This window comes from Podarcis muralis, chromosome 1 (genome assembly GCF_964188315.1).
Source record: "Podarcis muralis chromosome 1, rPodMur119.hap1.1, whole genome shotgun sequence".
Taxonomy (NCBI): Eukaryota; Metazoa; Chordata; class Lepidosauria; order Squamata; family Lacertidae; genus Podarcis; species Podarcis muralis.
In genome coordinates, this window is record NC_135655.1 from 103,737,585 (window position 1) to 103,755,217 (window position 17,633).

The 17,633-nt window shown below is 42.4% G+C and overlaps 1 protein-coding gene across 3 annotated transcripts in view; it reads left to right on the top strand.

Moving 5' to 3' along the window:
* The first annotated feature begins 279 nt into the window (after positions 1-279).
* The window catches only part of KCNJ3 (potassium inwardly rectifying channel subfamily J member 3), a 111,172-nt gene continuing 93,818 nt past the window's right edge, over positions 280-17,633 (top strand). The window contains exons 1-4 of one of the 3 annotated variants that reach the window (XM_077936308.1): positions 280-1,419; positions 1,770-2,462; positions 5,691-5,786; positions 8,910-9,041. In XM_077936308.1, the coding sequence (XP_077792434.1) occupies positions 1,782-2,462; positions 5,691-5,756 (747 nt within the window). In that variant the 5' untranslated portion in view covers positions 280-1,419; positions 1,770-1,781 and the 3' untranslated portion in view covers positions 5,757-5,786; positions 8,910-9,041. Of the gene's footprint in view, positions 1,420-1,769; positions 2,463-5,690; positions 5,787-8,909; positions 9,127-17,633 lie in introns of those variants that run through there. The other 2 variants (XM_028746079.2, XM_077936312.1) reach the window with 2 other exon arrangements.

Sequence of the window (17,633 nt, forward strand, 5' to 3'; positions counted from 1 at the left end):
GGTCTGATGGAGCAGTGCTGCTGCTGCTGCAGTGCTGGAATTTTGCAGCATTTCTTTCTTTCTTTGATGAAATTAAGGAAGTGGGTAGCTTCTGGTGCAATGTTTCCAACAGGCAGAGTGACCAAAAAATAATAAAGGGGGGGGGAGCAGCTACCCAGAAACTGGCAAGATCTCTCAATATTATTAGGCAGGATTGGACTTCCACCAGCGGCACCCCCTCAGATCCCTCCATTGGGTGACTCTGCTCTGCATTGGCGAGCGTCTAAATCCTTTCCCACTTCAAGCTTCCCCTGTGCACACATTCCGATCTATGCTATTTTTCCCCCTGTAAGTGCCACTGCTCCGCCGTACAAGCTGGCACACACCGGCCTCCTGGGCGACCGCCGTGGCTTCTCTCTCTCTTTCCCCGGGAGCGAGGTCTGCCCCGGGGGGCGAAGTGGGCGTGTGCGCGCGGGGCAGCGGAGACGGCGCCTCGGGGCCAAAGCCAGGTGGTGGGCGAGGCGAGGGCGCCCAGGGTAGGGTAGGGAGGGGTGGCCTTTGGCACTCCCGACGCCGCCGACGCCGTCTCCTTCGGCCCCTCGGCGCGATATGAAGGGTCTGAACGGTGCGGGCGGCGGGAAAAGAAGGCAAGGGGCAGGCGGGGCTAAAGCAGAAGGTCTGCAGATGACCGCAGGCAGTAACTCACGCGCGCAGCCAGGGACGTCTTCTGCCGCCGCCGCGCCAACTCCCGCCTCCCACGAGCATGAGGAGGGGGGAGAAACCCACGCGAGTCGTTTCCTCCGCGCAGCCTGAAGGGCGGCTGAGCGAGAGAGCAACGTGGATTGATCCATTCGCTTAGTGCTGAGCGGGTGGAAGGGAGGGGGAAGGCGAAAAAGCAGCCTCGAGAGGGGAAGGACTCTCTCTCTCTCTACGCCCCCCCCCTCTTTTTTAATGTTATTTTTACACGCAGCTCCTTCGGCGGCGAAGAAGCCGTAGGAATGGGTGGCAGCAGAGCCGCGGCTGCTGCGCCCCAGTTGGTGGCAAGGCGCCGCTGAGGGACTCTTCTCCTTCTCTCTCCCACGGGGACGCACGCCAGACGCGGCGCGCACCCACAGAGCAACTCCTCAGGCGCGACGAGGCAGCTCGCTCTCGGGGTGTTTTTTTGTCCCCCCCGCTTCTGAGGGAAGGAAGGACGGCAAGAGGAGGAGGAGGAGGCTGGTGGGGAAAAAAAGAGGACCTGCCCAGCGATGCCTTTGTGCCCGCGAGAGGCGAGGAAAGGGCGCCAAAAAGCGGCCGCCCGCTTGGCGGACTGCGGCTAGTTTGCGCCGAATCCGCCGCCTCTCTTCTCGCCTCCTCTCCCCCCCCCCCCACCCGCGCAACTTCCAGGAGCGGATTAGGAAGAGGAGGACGATGCCCGATTGAGCTGCCTGCTGCTGGAAGGTAAAAAGATAAGGTGATGGTGATAGCCCTGCTCCTCCTGTACGTGGCGGGGTCCTGCTGGGTTTGAGTAGGGGAAGGAAGAGTTGATTTCTCCCCCCCCCAAAAAAAGGGAGACGGGGTGGCTGGGGTGGGGAGGGGGGAAAAAGAAGGTGGTCCAAAAGAGCAAATGTGTTTGTGTGTGTTGGAAACAAGGGGAGGGAAACAAAAGTAAGAGCGGAGAGGAGAAGAGGAAGGTTGGAGAAGAGAATAGAGGGAAGGGTGCAGCAGTCCTACCAAGTCCTTCCACCTTCTTTCTTTCTCTCCTCCCTTCCCCCCAACCCTACAAACTGTGGATTGGCGACACTGGCCAGCCTGGGTGTATTATGTCTGCACTGCGAAGGAAATTTGGGGACGACTACCAGGTAGTGACCACCTCGTCCAGTGGCTCCGGCTTCCACCAGCAGCAGGCGCCGGCGCACAAGAAGAAGCGCCAGCGGTTTGTGGACAAGAACGGCCGGTGCAACGTTCAGCATGGCAACCTGGGCAGCGAGACGAGCCGCTACCTGTCGGACCTGTTCACCACCTTGGTGGACCTCAAGTGGCGCTGGAACCTCTTCATCTTCATCCTCACCTACACGGTGGCCTGGCTTTTCATGGCCTCCATGTGGTGGGTCATTGCCTACATGCGAGGTGACTTGAACAAAGCCCATGACGAGAAGTACACTCCTTGTGTGGCCAACGTCTACAACTTCCCCTCCGCCTTCCTCTTCTTCATAGAGACAGAGGCCACCATTGGTTATGGCTACCGATACATTACGGACAAATGTCCGGAGGGCATCATCCTTTTCCTGTTCCAGTCCATCCTGGGTTCCATTGTGGATGCATTTCTCATTGGCTGCATGTTCATCAAGATGTCCCAACCTAAGAAAAGGGCAGAGACGCTGATGTTCAGCGAACATGCTGCCATCTCCATGAGAGATGGCAAGCTCACCCTCATGTTCAGGGTGGGCAACCTCCGCAACAGTCACATGGTCTCTGCACAGATCCGCTGCAAACTCCTCAAAGTAAGTTCAAGGCTCTCTTTCTTGTCATCTGTGCTAACCACACATGCATGTTCCTCTCTATGTTTCACCTTTTTTCCAAGTTTGCACTCTACACCTCTCTTCATTAAACAAGATTTCATTGAAGCATTCATGCCTCCCTTTTGCCTTTTGCTCACCCCTTACGGTGTCTCCTTTGCCTCCATGCAGTCTTCTGTATTTTAAGTTTGCTGGATCTGCTTTGCTTTTTCATTAGAACCTCAAGGTCTACCAACCAGAGCCAGGTGCTGAGACATATAGTTTATAGGAAAGAACAGGGTGCCTCTGCCCATATCGTTTTGAGCCTTGGAATTTGTTTTCAGTACCAGGGCTCCTAGTCATTTCAGACAGAAGCCCACTCCTCAATAGCTTTCTTCATTTAAGCTGCTTAATTTTGGTGGGGAAAGTCATTTTGTTGCTGCTGTTAAGCAATGAGAGTAAGAAACTTTTTCAATCAGATTTCAAATCTACTAGCAGATCCCGATCAATCTACTTTCTGCCCACCCTATGGAGATCTTTCGGCACTTCCCTTCCTTGGTTTTCCAGCTCTAGTGCAGTTGCATTGTCATTTCTCATCAGTTCTCTTCAGCAAATATCCCCTGCCTGTCTGTGGTTCCTTCCACCATGTAGTCCCTATAGCACAGTCTCTCATTCCTCTTTAAAAAAGCATGAATTCCTTCATATCTTTCCCAGTTCTCAGGGCATACCCCCTTTCCACAGGCAAATTCCAAAAACTGGAATCAACAATAAACTCTCTGAGACATCCAGCCTTTAAATCAAGACTTTCTCCTATCCTCTTCTTTTTGTAGTACTGTGTGAAACAGTCCACTAGCATGTTACCTTTTTAGAATCCTTTAAATTCCTTAAACCACCTGTTCTTATAAGTAAAATGGAAAGATGGTTGCTCTCTGGAGCTTAATAGAACAATATGTTTTTCAGAGTTCAGTCCTTCGATTGAAAATATTGATCACCCCCACATCATAAAGGTCAACTGAGTTCAGTGGAGGTTTCACTTTAGGAGTATGAGTGACAGATAGTGATGTCATATATACCTTCGAAGGACTCATTTTTTCTACATCCAGAATATTGCTTTGCCTCTGTCTTAAGACTGATCAGATAAACAGAATCCACAATCTAGAATCGCTCCAATAGCCTCAGGTCAAAATAATATTCTCCACCGGCCACATCTATGTACACAGTTAGCTTGCTTAAATGTATATCATGTGATTTGAATATTCTAAAGCACCATATAGATGCATTATCATCACTGTCCTTGGGGGTCTGTGTACAGGAGTATAGCTACAGCCTTTTAAATACCCTGCTAAAATACTGTCTGTACTGTACATGGTTATATAATATCAAATAAGGGCAGTTCATGCCACCGAGGCTTTGTGAGATGCAGTGCTGCCTATCTCCTAATTGTTGGGACTGCTCTATAAGCTCTCATGCTCCTCCCTTCCTTTTGTGCATGAGGGATAATAGTTCTTCCTTCCTTTCCATTTTGGAGTTAACTACAGTTAGTGTTACACCTGTTGTGGCATTTTTACTACCCTGAATTAGTGCCAAACCGCATTTTGCAGTTGGGATTAGAGGCAGCTTTGCAAACTGTTTGGGCTAACTATGGCTAGAGTAAATACTGGTGGAGAAATAAATGCTAAGCTTAGTGTGGAGGTGATAAAAAATAGATTAATGATGAAAGACTATTGTGACAATAAAATCGAGAGCTCTTTGCTGAGAGGGACATGTTCTTCTCTGGTTTTGTAATTTTTGAAGGCTGCTGTAACAAAAAAATTTTTTTGCGTTCTGCTAGGTTTTCCCCCAAACACTCTTTCAAGACTTTGTGGCAGAGGCTTAATGGGTCTGACAGTCTTATTGCATTTTAAGTTTATGGAGATAACACTGACTTCACTGGGACTCTCATTGTGGGTACTAGTGTCACTCAAGAATGGAGATTGTGAAGAGAAAGTTCCATATAGGTTCGAGTAGGTTGCCCACATTGCTTTTTAGCACTGTAGGCTAGATGGGACTTTTATTAATAGTAATTAAATCCAGACCCCTGAACATCAATACAACATCTCAAGAGTGAAGAAATTCAAAACATTAAGAAAGAGGTCAACAATAGTTAAACATTTGTGTGCTCAAGGAGTCACTGGTTCGATGAAACTTTTAGTGACATGCCTAGTTCTTAATTGATTGAATAATGAAAAGTAAATTATAATAAATTTAGGAAATTGGACCATGACATAGCATACCCCAAGCTATTATTTATTAAAAGATGACGCGAAGCTACCCATAGCTGCATTAGGATAAAATTCATAACTGTGATAAAAAATGCATGAAGAACTATTGCAGCTTTTCCTACCAAGACATACTTAAAAAAACCAATCTGGAAATTTCCATTAATAAGCATTGTAGTCACAACTTTCCAGCTTCCATGTAGAGAAGTAGCTTTTTATCAGTAATGTAAATCAGTAAACTAAATTGCAGGTTCAGTATCCTCATTAGTATTTGTCTAGAGGGCACCGACATATACCACAGAATGGACTTTCATTATTAGGCTGTAATAACCAATTATGAAGTACAGATGATGGAATTTAGCACAACCCTGCATTTAAATTAATTATTTTCCCGAGTTCTGATTTGCGTCGCACACCAATTACCATGCTGATTGATACATTATGAAGTTGCTGCTTTCTATAACATTGAGATGTCTCTGCATATGATTTACTAGACAGCTGAAGCAGCTTTTTAGAGTTAGACAGTCGCTCAGAAAATGCGATGAACTTTATAGAAGGGAATCATACTTCGCAGCTACATAGCTGTGTAGTGTACGCTTGTCCAGTGAGTAGATTTGTTTCAGAATATCTTTAAGAATATAGTTACAGATGGGTAGCCGTGTTGGTCTGCCATAGTCAAAACAAAAAAAATTCCTTGCAGTAGCACCTTAAAGACCAACTAAGTTAGTTCTTGGTATGAGCTTTCGTGTGCATGCACACTTCTTCTGAAGAAGTGTGCATGCACACGAAAGCTCATACCAAGAACTAACTTAGTTGGTCTTTAAGGTGCTACTGCAAGGAATTTTTTTTGTTTTAAGAATATAGTCATTTTAACTCTTCTGCTATCATGTGAGGGTGGGGGGAAAAGGGATTTAGACCAAATGCAATAAGAATTTAATGTTGTATTTTAAATCTGTACAATATCTATCTTTTGTAGTATATGCTGTGCCCGTTAACAGAGAACGATAGTTGCACAGATGTCATGCTTATGTGTGAAAGCTGAATTGCTGAACAGCCCCAAGAAAAGAAAATGGTAAATTGTGGATGACATACTTTAGGGTGGAGTAAAGAATTTGCTTAAGAAGCATCACAGCAAATTCAATAAAGTGAAATCTAGATCCAATGCCAAAGTGGCAGATATCTTTCCCCCCATCTCTTGACTACAGAGAGCAAAGTGATATATGTTTGTTGAAAATAATTTGATGTTGAACACATTAGGATTTGAAGGACACCATATTTGGAAAAGTTAGCATAGAATATACATCTATTTTACAAGTATGAGATCTCAAAGGAACCCAGTCAATCATCTTAATGTTCAGTTCATACTCTCTCTCTCTTTTTAATAAAGAAAACACTGTCATGTTGGTGAAGCAAGGTTCAGAAAACATGAATCACAGTGAATGGCACCTTCATTTGGGTGGTATAGTTTATGAAGCTAGGTATTAACAGTAGATGAAGAGAGAGATTCACCCTAAAGGGCCTGAGTTAGCAAGTAAATTGCATCATAGCTGTCAACTTTTCCCTTTTCTTGCGAGGAATCCTATTCAGAATAAGGGAATATCCCTTTAAAAAAGGAAAACGTTGACAGCTATGAATTGCATACAGGGAGATGGAGCCTTGCAGTGGGGTTAGTTCTATTTTATTGTAAAACGTATTAATGTGTTCTAAAATTTATACCCAATCAGCAATTCAGGAATGGCTTTAATTGGTGGGTTCTCACCCTTGTGAAATAAATAGGGCCAGGCAAGGATACGGCAATGTTCACACGCTATTGTCATTCAGTTTAGTGGGGTTTCCCTTGAAGTTAAGGAAACAATATGGAAAGAAAGAAACTAAGTTCCCCAGGAATGATATTAATGAAAATAGTTGGGTTGTATCCAAATATGTCATATTCAGAGTATGACAGAGCAGTCCTAAGTTCCCCATTTCTGCTTCCTCGTAGATAGGTTGCTGGGAGCAGGTGGATTGGCCAGCTCTAGTCTGGCATAATGATCAGGCCCGCAGTGGCTGTGAGAGCCATTCAGGATCCAGTGGTAGGGACTTCTGTGCTCAATCTAAACCCTTTTGCAGCCTGGCATATGGATGGTGGTGGTTCAATTGCAGCCTTTTCCATGCACCATTGATTTTAGTGGAACAACTCTGAGTGTGACTTAGCCCAATACAACCCCATGTATTTTATCAGCTGATACGAACCACAAGCAACTCCTCATTTATGCAGAGGTGGTGTTCCAAGGCACTGTACACATTACTGGGATGTGCTAAAGCCCTTGCCCTGCCGCCTTGCAGTTTTGAAAATGGTGCATGCGCCAGTGGTCATGTGTGTTCCGATCACACATGGGGAGTTGCCTGTAGTTTTAGAGCTGCTTTTTAAAAATATTTCAAGCAAAGCAGTATGTTTAGCCAAAAGCAGGGGTCAGCAAACTTTTTCAGCAGGGGGCCAGTCCACTGTCCCTCAGACCTTATGGGGGGGGGGGCAGAGTATATTTTGAAAAATAAATAAATGAACGAATTCCTATGCCCCACAAATAACCCAGAGGTGCATTTTAAATAAAAGCACACATTCTACTCATGTAAAAACACCAGGCAGGCCCCACAAATAACCCAGAGATGCATTTTAAATAAAAGGACACATTCTACTCATGTAAAAACACACTGATTCCCAGACCGTCCGTGGGCCGCATTTAGAAGGCGATTGGGCCGCATCCAGCCCCCGGGCCTTAGTTTGCCTACCCATGGCCAAAAGCATCTGCCTAATTAACCATGTCTGCTTATACTGCTGCATGTTAAGTGTAGTTGTACGTCCAAGAAAGGGTAGCAAATGTTTCTGAATAGAGTTGCTGCCTGATAGCACTAGCTGCCGGAAGAAATAGAAGCAATATCGGAATGAATAGAAACACTCACCAAGGATAGAAAGTGTGGCATGTGGTAGATAGAGTATTTCCTCAGGGTTCAACTTCTCACTGTATCATTGTCACTGAATATTCTTAGGCATTTCAACAACTTTCAGCCTAACTTATTCACAACATTATAGTGAGAATAACATGGTGTAGCACCATGCAAAGCATGCCGTGCCCGTTGGGAAAAAAAAAGACAAATTAATATAATTATTGAATATAAAAAGAACTGAAAGAAAACGGACAACAAGTTCTTAGTCTGAATAACTTCAGAGATTGGTCAAGGGTCATAAGAAGTCCTTCAGCACACACCCTCAAATAACGATAGTAAAAATAAACAAAGGTAGATGCATCCAGCTATACCCATTCTAGACTGTTAATGATCACCTTCCAAGTCTCTCTTGTGGTCTTCTCTTGGCTCTTTCCTGCCCAACACTACTATCTAACCCTTTTTTAGGGTTTCAGGCCTTTCTCTCTCTTGCAGCTCTTCAATTTTCTGATTCCATGACTAATTTCCCCTATTTCCTTATCTTCTAGTTTGACAGTATTTTTATTTTTCCTGCCAACATTTTAGGGATGTTGCCAATCAGAAAGGGAATAGTTTCTATTTCCCATTAACTGCAAGGTTCCTAGGTTGTGAAGCCTTGGCCCTTCTTTGCAAAAGGTCCACCAGGAAACTTTTGCCCTTCCTGTGCTCTACTTCCCCTCTGAACTTTTAACTCTCCTGTGGTAGAGAGCACCTGAAGCAAGAAGGAACCATTTCATAGCAACCAAATAGAACACGAAATGGTGGAACAGTTTCATTCAGTCACACACTGACACAAATGTTCAAGATCCAGAACCATTCAAGGAATCTTCCCCAATAATGCAGATACTGGGCTGGTTCCTACAGAAATGCAGGAAAAAATGCTATTGACTCTTGTCCTACAGTGACACAACTAAAAAGGATGTACACACTTTTCTTTCGCTTCTTTTAGCAACCACATTATGACACCCAACAATTCTCCAAAGCTCATGAGCTGCTGAACGTTTAATTATAGTAAGATGTATTTATAAATAATTCATGCATGTTCTGTAATGTTTGGCTCCTTCCCTCCTCCCTTTAAAAACAGCATTTCTGCATGATCTTTTTGTTTGGATTTTCTTTCGGATGATTGATAGCGGGAATTGTTGGCAAGGATGTGACTTGCTGTCACTCTCTTTAAACTCACTGTATTAGCTTGTGATTTCTCTCTCTCTTTCTTTCTTCATGTTTTATATAGTCTCGGCAAACGCCTGAGGGTGAATTTCTCCCCCTCGATCAACTTGAACTGGATGTAGGTTTTAGCACTGGGGCAGACCAACTTTTTCTTGTTTCGCCACTTACAATCTGCCATGTGATAGATTCCAAAAGCCCCTTCTATGACCTTTCTCAACGAAGCATGCAGACGGAACAATTTGAGATTGTTGTCATCCTAGAGGGCATCGTGGAAACAACTGGTGAGTACAGTGATCTCAAAGTCGCTCAAACCACATGTTTGTGTTTAGTTTCAAATATTATTCCTCCCTACCTTGGCACTAAAGACAAATAAAACAAAAGGTTATTTCTTAATGTTGGTATTGCATTAACACACAGTAGGTTGTACATGAGTAACTGAGTTGACGCTTTGGATTTGCTTTTCCTGCCTCCCCAAATACTAGACATAGTATGATAATAGGTTCCTGATATATCTGCCCTGGGCAGGTGAGGGGAACTCATAGGAATTCTAATTCCAGTATTTTGGTGTGCAGTCCTCCATGTTCCAGAAACACTCCTATGGAGACTTCAGATCAGAATACAGATTACAAAACCACAAATATAGATCAGAGCTGAATTGTAGTTGTGCAGAGGTTGTAGAATCGAGCCCCACCTCTTTATTAATTAGGGATTTTGTTGCTGCTACAAGTGAGGAGTCCCAGGTTGTGGTCCTCTGAGTGTTTAAAATGTATTGTGTTTTAAATCTGTTTTTAGAAACTTGTTGTCTGATGGTTTTATTGTACTGTAACCTGCTCTGGTGTTATATGATGAAAGGTGGACTAGGATTTTTCTTGCAAGTAATTAATTAACCTCACTTTGTGAAATTTGGCTGGAGGATGTAAGGAATAATAATCTTTTGCATTCACTGTAGCAGATATGGATTAATTTTGGGTACACGTACAACCTTCAAATTATCTGCAGTGGTTAGCTCTGGATCTCCTTACACCAACCTTGCATGGAGCAAAGGAGTGGGTTCCAGTGCTAGAGAAAGTTGCCTGTCTGGTTTATGCAAAGCATATTACTACAGATACGTGCTTATCCCTCCAAGCTATATCCTGCTCTGATAAAGGAGAGCAGTTTAGAGTCTGTTAGTGCTTCTTACCCTCTGGTTGGTCTATTCCCACTTGCTTCCTAGTGTGTCAAATATGTTTATGCTAGTACAGCGAATGAGCTCCTCCATTTACTCTGTGTGTTTTGTTTCAGTTGAAATCCAGAGCTGTGAGGGCCACACCAGTTCCGCTTACTTTGGTGGGTTAGGATGTTGCTTGTTTTGTATCCCTGTTCAGCTTTTGATAGTAGGATAAAACAATTCAGACCGTAGTGGAAATGAAAGGCGAAACTGCTGGAGCTCAGAAAACTCATTGGTATGGTTATTAGCAATTGTAGCTGGAGAATTGAAGTTGAGTGTAGAATCAAAGGCAGCTAATAATAAATCTAATGGAGAAAGGGATGGTATTGTAAGTTGACAGAGACAAAAACGGAAACTGATTTCATGCAGAAGACGTATACATCGGATTTCTGTGCTACAGATTGATTTTATTGACTATGTTTCAGAGAAGAGAAATGGCAAGTGATATATAGGTAAGGAAGCTAAATCCAAATTACAATGTAGGTTCATTCAGTGTACATTCATTAAACCAAGAAGGTTTGGAAAGTTAATTTTAGCAGTAAATATAGCAGGCATTCTGATACCTTGATGAACTGCTTGCCCCAGAATACTCATGAGCTTTGCCATATCCTTCCTTTGAGCGTGGAGACCGACCATCCTTTAAATGTCTTGACAATGATAGTGTTTAACAGTTGCAGTTGTCACCAAGGAAATCCTGATTTATAGTCATGAATATTGTTGGGCGTGGAAGTGGCTGTCACCCCATTGAGCCACGTCTCAGAGTGGACCTGGTATGGATATTAAAACACCGTAAAACAGTGTCTGTAAGCCTATACAGGTACACACTTTCCTGGTAATAAGCCCCTATGAAATGTGGGCTTTTTCTGATTGTACACATATAGGATTTCACTCTTTAGTTTGCGTAGCAAAGCAACCTAAACCAGATTGTAAAAAACAAATTAGCAGAAGACAATGTTGTAGAAGAGTAGTAAATTTCAGTCTCCCAGTAGTTCTGTTTTCTAGCAAATGCTGCAAGTAGCAGAAATGAGTCAGTTTGAATAGTTTATTCACGTTTGTACATATGACTTAAAATTGTAGGTCAGTTTGAAGTGCACCACAGTCCGAACATTAATGACAGTATATTAAGTAATTCTGATTTTTAGGTTTTGTAACAAATGCATCATTGGGTGGCTGTTTCCAAAATAGGGGTTATAGAGAGTTGGTATTAATTTAAAACTTAAGGAATCTGTATTTAAGCAACCTTTAAATCAGCCGTGGGAATCCTAGCCTATGAGGCTGTTTTCCCCAAACCATGACCACCTGATGTCACATGTGACCTCAGGCAGCTAAGGACATGATTGGGATCAGCTGCACTGAATAGTTCCTTGTTAGGGAATGACTGTTGGTCTGAGAATATGGGACTCCTATTCCAGCAACATTTGGAAGGCCAGAGGTTGTCCACCACTGTATTAAAAGGTATGAAGGAGTTCTCATTATTTCAGATTTGTGACTCTAGTTTTGTTTTGTTTTATTGATTTTTATAAACAAGAATAATGTTACACAAATAAGTAAAGCAAGTTTCCTCATGTCATTTGTATACCACAAAGTTAGCGTAATAAATGTGGAAAAATATCTACAACATATGTTTCATCATTAGTGGTCAATGTAGAAGTTAATGGTTCATGAATTGGTTTAAACCATTAGGAAGAAGAAAAAAGAAAAGGGGGGAAGAGGGGGAGGGGGAATGGTGAGTGGGGTGGGGTTGAGTGGTTATGCTTCTATCATTCTACTTGGGGTGGGGGTTGTGTCAGCGTAACTTGTATGGGTTCTCTTGCTATTCACTTCTTGTATTTTCTTGGTGGTGAGAGAGGTTGCGGGTGGCTTAGGGTGTGGTTGGTTGTCTTTGGTTGGCTGTAGGGAGAATTGTTTTTGTGTGTGAGCAGGGTATGAGTGTGTATTTTTGAATCAGGTTAGCCAGATTGATTCGTATTCTAGTTTTGATGTGCTATGTGCATTTCAATAGCATGTCTACTCAGTAGTAAGCCAGTGGGGTTTACTCCATGGTTTAGGTTGTAGCCTAACGAAGAGTATGTCACCATGCCAGTGTGGTGTAGTGGTTAGAGTGTTGGACTAGAATCTGGGAGACTCAGGTTCAGAATCCCACTCAGCCATGAAATTCACTGAGTAAAGGTAAACGGTAAAGGACAGTGTTCGAAACTCCCACTGTTCTAGGCGCATTTTGCGACAGGGAATTTCATTAGCACAAGCAGTTTCTGAGCTCTGAGCGCAGTACTAAGATTTCAGATTAAAACTGCAGAGTGGAAGGACAGAAGGGCCTTTTTCTGCCTCCCCACTTCCAGCTACTCTCTGATGACTGGAGACCCTCTTAAGAACATTAGGGGGGTGGGCGGGGGAAGGACTAAAGCATGTGAAAAATGAACATAATATTTTAGCTGCAGTCCTTTCCTTTTCAGCTTTGTATTCGTCTTATAAAAAAAGTGTGCCTAGACATTCCGTTGTTGCGCCCATAACCTAGGTTTAAGGTGCCATTTTGCTCCTTGCTTTCATATCTCAGTTTCTAAGATTGGTAAAGGACCCTTGGACAGTTAAATCCAGTCAAATCTGACTATGGGGTTGTGGCATTAATCTTCGCTTTGAGGCTGAGGGAGCCAGCGTCTGTCTGCAGACAGCTTTTCTGGACCATGTGGCCAGCATGACGAAACCACTTCTGGCGCAATGGAACACCGTGATGGAAACCAGAGCGCACAGAAATGCCATTTACCTTCCTGCCACAGCTGTACCTATTTATTTACTCGCACTGGTGTGCTTTCGAACTGCTAGGTTGGCAGAAGCTGGGACAGAGCAACGGGAGCTCATCCTGTTTTTTTTTTTTAAATAATTTTTATTAATTTTCCAAACATGTAATAACAACAAACAATAAAACAAAATAAAACATACAAACAAATAAACATGTATAATTTCATAAACTCGTTTTCCTTCACCTTATTTCCCGGACTTCCCCATACCTCCCTTTTTCTGCATCCTTATTTTTCCTTTTAACAGCAACCCTCCATTTAATTATGATTTACAGCTGCAATTCTCTGTTTCTTAACACCATAACATCTCAGCACTCCTGAATGTTACAACAATTTTTAAGGTATATTTTAAATTTCTTCCAATCTTCTTCCACTGTCTCACTCCCCTGGTCACGGATTCTGCCGGTCATCTCTGCCATTCCCATGTAGTCAATCACCTTCGCTTGCCATTCTTCCAGAGTGGGTAGCTGCTGCGTCTTCCAATACTTTGCCAGAAGAATTCTTGCTGCTGTGGTAGCATACATAAAAAAAATTCTGTCCTTCCTTGGCACCAATTGGCCCACCATGCCCAGGAGAAAAGCCTCTGGTTTTTTAGAAAATGTCCATTTAAGGACCTTTTTAATTTCATTATAGATCATTTCCCAGTAGGCTTTAATCTTCGGGCAGGTCCACCAAAGGTGATAGAAAGTACCTTCAGTCTCATTACATTTCCAACATTTATTATTGGGCAGATGATAAATTTTTGCTAATTTGACTGGGGTCATGTACCACGGGGAGCTCATCCTGTTGCTCAGATTTGTAGGACATTGTCACCTGCATAGTAGTAAACAATTCTTCCAAATTTGAGGCACTTAACATTTACAGTTATCTTTCTGTACATAAAAAACCAGGCTTGGGCAGAGACCTATCCCAAGAAAGCAAACTAATTTTTACATGTAGGGTGGTTTTTTGCACCCATTTCTCTGGTGCTAAAATTAAGAGCTAGGCCTGAACCATGTGATGAACAATGGATTATCACACAAAAGTATTTGGAGCAAAGTGGGCAGGACTTCCATAGCCCTTTATGTCACATCCTAAATTTGCAAATTAATCCTAAAATAGCCTTATACTTATTTATTATGTCAGTATTGGGAATATAGCAATGAATTCAAAGCACTACTGCCTCAATACTGCAGAGCATAGGAATGGAGTGTAATTCAAAGACTTCCTGAAACATACAAAAAATAATAATTCAGTGTAGTTACTGGTTAGCATTATTGGTTATTTAGCTGATACTGAAACATAGTACCTTAAAGCAAAATGTAAAATGCATGGAATAATGATCTACAAAGTAGCTCTTAAGGTTTTTGGGAATGGGATAAATTTCTTTCTCATTCATTCCTAAAATATCGCTGGATTATAATTCAGAAGTCTTTTAAAACCTTAGCCAGTTTATGTTACATTTCAATTGTTTGCCCCGAGCATGGGATTATTCAATGAACAAAAGAAGTTTTCAAATAAAGTCCATAAGAGTTACTCATTCACAAACATTTTTACTAGCCAGGCTGCCCACTTATTCAATGCATGCAACACTGATAATTGAAAAGGGGGAGGTAGAAAAAGAGAAGCAACAGTTGCAAAAAAATAAAAATAAAATCTCTGCTTCGTCACTGGTCACCTGGAGGCAATTCTTAATCACCAGAGGTAAAGATTTAAGTTGCTGGGTTGCAACTATAATAATAACGCACAGTAAATGAGAAAAATCTTACCCCAGATCCAATCCATATTTGTTGTCATGCATTGTCTGCTTCTCATTCTGTTTGTCCACCCTTCCCTTCATGTTCCTGTACTGAATGTACAATTAGCATACATAATGAAACATTATGGCAAAAATGATAAAACATTAATAGCTGAAACCTAGGGCTTTGGCAGGTCTCCCAGCAGCCATAGGATTTTGAGGACAGAGGGGCCGGAATCCATGGGCACAGCAGTAGGTCAGTACTTTATATAGGGACTGCCTTATTGCACCTGTAAAAATCTCCGTGGCTGTCCCTCAACAACTGTTGGTGCTCCAATGGAAGAGGGGTCGAAAAGGCAGCATTCTGGGGTGTGTCATGGGATCTGCTGGGTCCAAAGGCACCCTGATTCCCTGACACATCCCTAGAATACATCTTGGGACTATTGGGAGGGAAAATAAGAAAACTGGTGATGTGACAAGCTGCACCCTCTCACTTAGCTTCTTTCCTACCAACGACCAGTGCTAGATTTACGTATAAGCTAAACAAGCTATAGCTGAGGGCCCCACTCTCTTGGGGCCCCAAAATTTTTTTAAAGGAAAAACAACAACACCTGGATGTACATTTCCAAAATATAAGATAAAAAACAAATAAAATAAAACCTACATACAGCAGCAATGTTTTGTGTAGGCTCCTATCTGTTATGTGCAAATGGCTTTAGGTACCTATTAGGTCCATAAATTATCATATAGCATATATTCAACACAAAAAACAGTGACAATTTGTTGTTGGTAAAGGACAGCTGGACATATAAAGGGCCCCATTACCTTCAGTAGCTTAGGGCCTCATCAGACCTAAATCTGGCCCTGCCAGCGACCCAGCTCAGTAGGATTGCTTTGTAAGGTAGTCATGATGCAATGTTATTTTAAAGTACAGTGCTGTGAAGTTGCCCTCTCTTTATATAAAATTGACTTGCGCATAGAGTCAGCCTCAGGAGCGATTGATCAATACAGAGGTAATAAAAGTGCCACATCCAAGAGTTGTGTTTTTCTTCCTTTCATTTGCGAAGAGCTCCCCAAAGGTACCACTTGATCCATGCTGCCCCTTCCTGGTTCTCATTAAGATCTTAATCCTGAGCATTCACTAGGGCTAATGTGTCAAAATAAACAGAAGAGGTCTTCATGCTTACCATTTATAAAGCTTATTGAATTTAAATGGAAATCCAATACCTGCCTGCTTGTACTAAGCTTTTAGGATAAAATTTGCTTGGGTAAGCTACTTGCAAAATTGTATAATGAGCATGAGGCTTAAATATTCCCTTTCCCCTGCTTCAGAAGTACACACACACAGAGAGATTCTTTTATGATCAAGTCAACAGGCAAGCCTTCTCTTGTTAAACACTCCCTGTTTTTCCCAAGACATCGGAGCATTGCAGAGAAAAACAAAATCCCTAAAATAGAAAATGTGTGTGGTGCTCAGGAGTGAGAACGAAGAGCTTTGGGTGGCATTCTAGCTCTGATTTTTTTCCACCCCCTATTCACACTCTAAGCTCACTTCTACCATGTTTTGTTTGTATATGTGTTTAGTAGGAGGTGCATGTTGGAAGTCTATACTATCTTGAATGTGTTGCAAATGCGTACAGTTCATAGGCGCCGACTCCATGGGGCTTGAGGGGGCCCGAGCCCCCTCAAAAATTCGTTTGGGGGGGCTCTGCCCCCCCAATAATCTCCGGCGCCCCTCCAGCAGAGCGCCATCGCCGCCCCTCCCCCAGCCCAAAATGCACAGGGAAGGGCGGGCTGCATGCCTCCTGCCCTCCCTCCCGAGCAAAAGCTCCACCCAATTTCCTTTGGAGCTGATTAATAGGCGCAGCACGCTCTCCCCTATTCGCTCACGAGGAGGCGGCGCCACTTTATTTGCATATTCATGAGCTTATTTATTATTCATGAGCTTTCCCGGGCCCCCCCAATATTTTTTATAAGTCTGCGTCCCTGGTACAGTTCCAATAAACACCTATTGCATATGCATCTTAGATGCAAAAAGCTCAGTTCAGGGACAGTCCTGGCTTTCTGCCACAAGTAACTTTGTGTGGTATGGATTTCCCTAACCATGGATAGTGAAAGCCAGCTTTCCCTCAAACACGGTTTCAATCTCTGGTTGTGAGGGAGACACAGTTTGCACTAACCATGGTTTTCATCAGTATACATATACTGAGAAACTATGATTTGATGAGGGGAAGGAAGAGGAAAAAATGCTCTAGAAAGGATAGGTGAGCAGGGGAAAAGATAGTTCGTGGTTTGCAAACTATGATTTACAGAGGGCCATGTGCACAGGCCAAAGTGTTTAGTTTTGTTCATTAATTCTGGTGATTCCTTAGTATTAGGAAAGCTTTTATTGTAGGCAAAAGAATGTTCTGTTTCTATGGCCCTTTTCCCCATTCTGCTTTTTGGAAAGGCAAATATATTGTCATTAATATAGCATGCTGTTGATGGTGATATTTAGTCCAGTAAAAAAAAAGTTGATTAAAACTCTTGAAAACATAGAAGTTGTCTCTTTTAAATCTGTTTTCTTAATTTTATGAGTTTTTCAGTTGTTCTGAAAACATTGTTAATATATATGCTAATATTTGACAGACGTTTATATCTACAAAGGGCACTAAAAATACAAAGCAGCAGTATTTTGGGATTATTTAAAGAAAGCTGCAAGTAAATTTCATGTTGTGTTGTAAATTTCCTCAGCTGCCTCAGAAGGGATTCATGTAAGTACTTTGTGCTTATTTTATTAATTCTTTACATGGAGAAGGAGTAAGCAGATGTTATTCATCTATTATTGGTATGCTTTTAAAATTGCAATACCTACCCTAAAACAAAAAGTAATAAGTTTCATGAAAGCATTTTAAATAACAACAACAATCTTGTTGTCTAAGCTTTGAAGCAGAGGCAAAAAATAATAATAATAATCCTCAGTGTTTTAAAAGTAATATATTTAATCTGGGTGCGACAAAACTATCAAATGCTATTATAGGCAGAAATGATACGTTGGAAGCCCTTTGCCTGCTTATCTGTTGTTGGTAG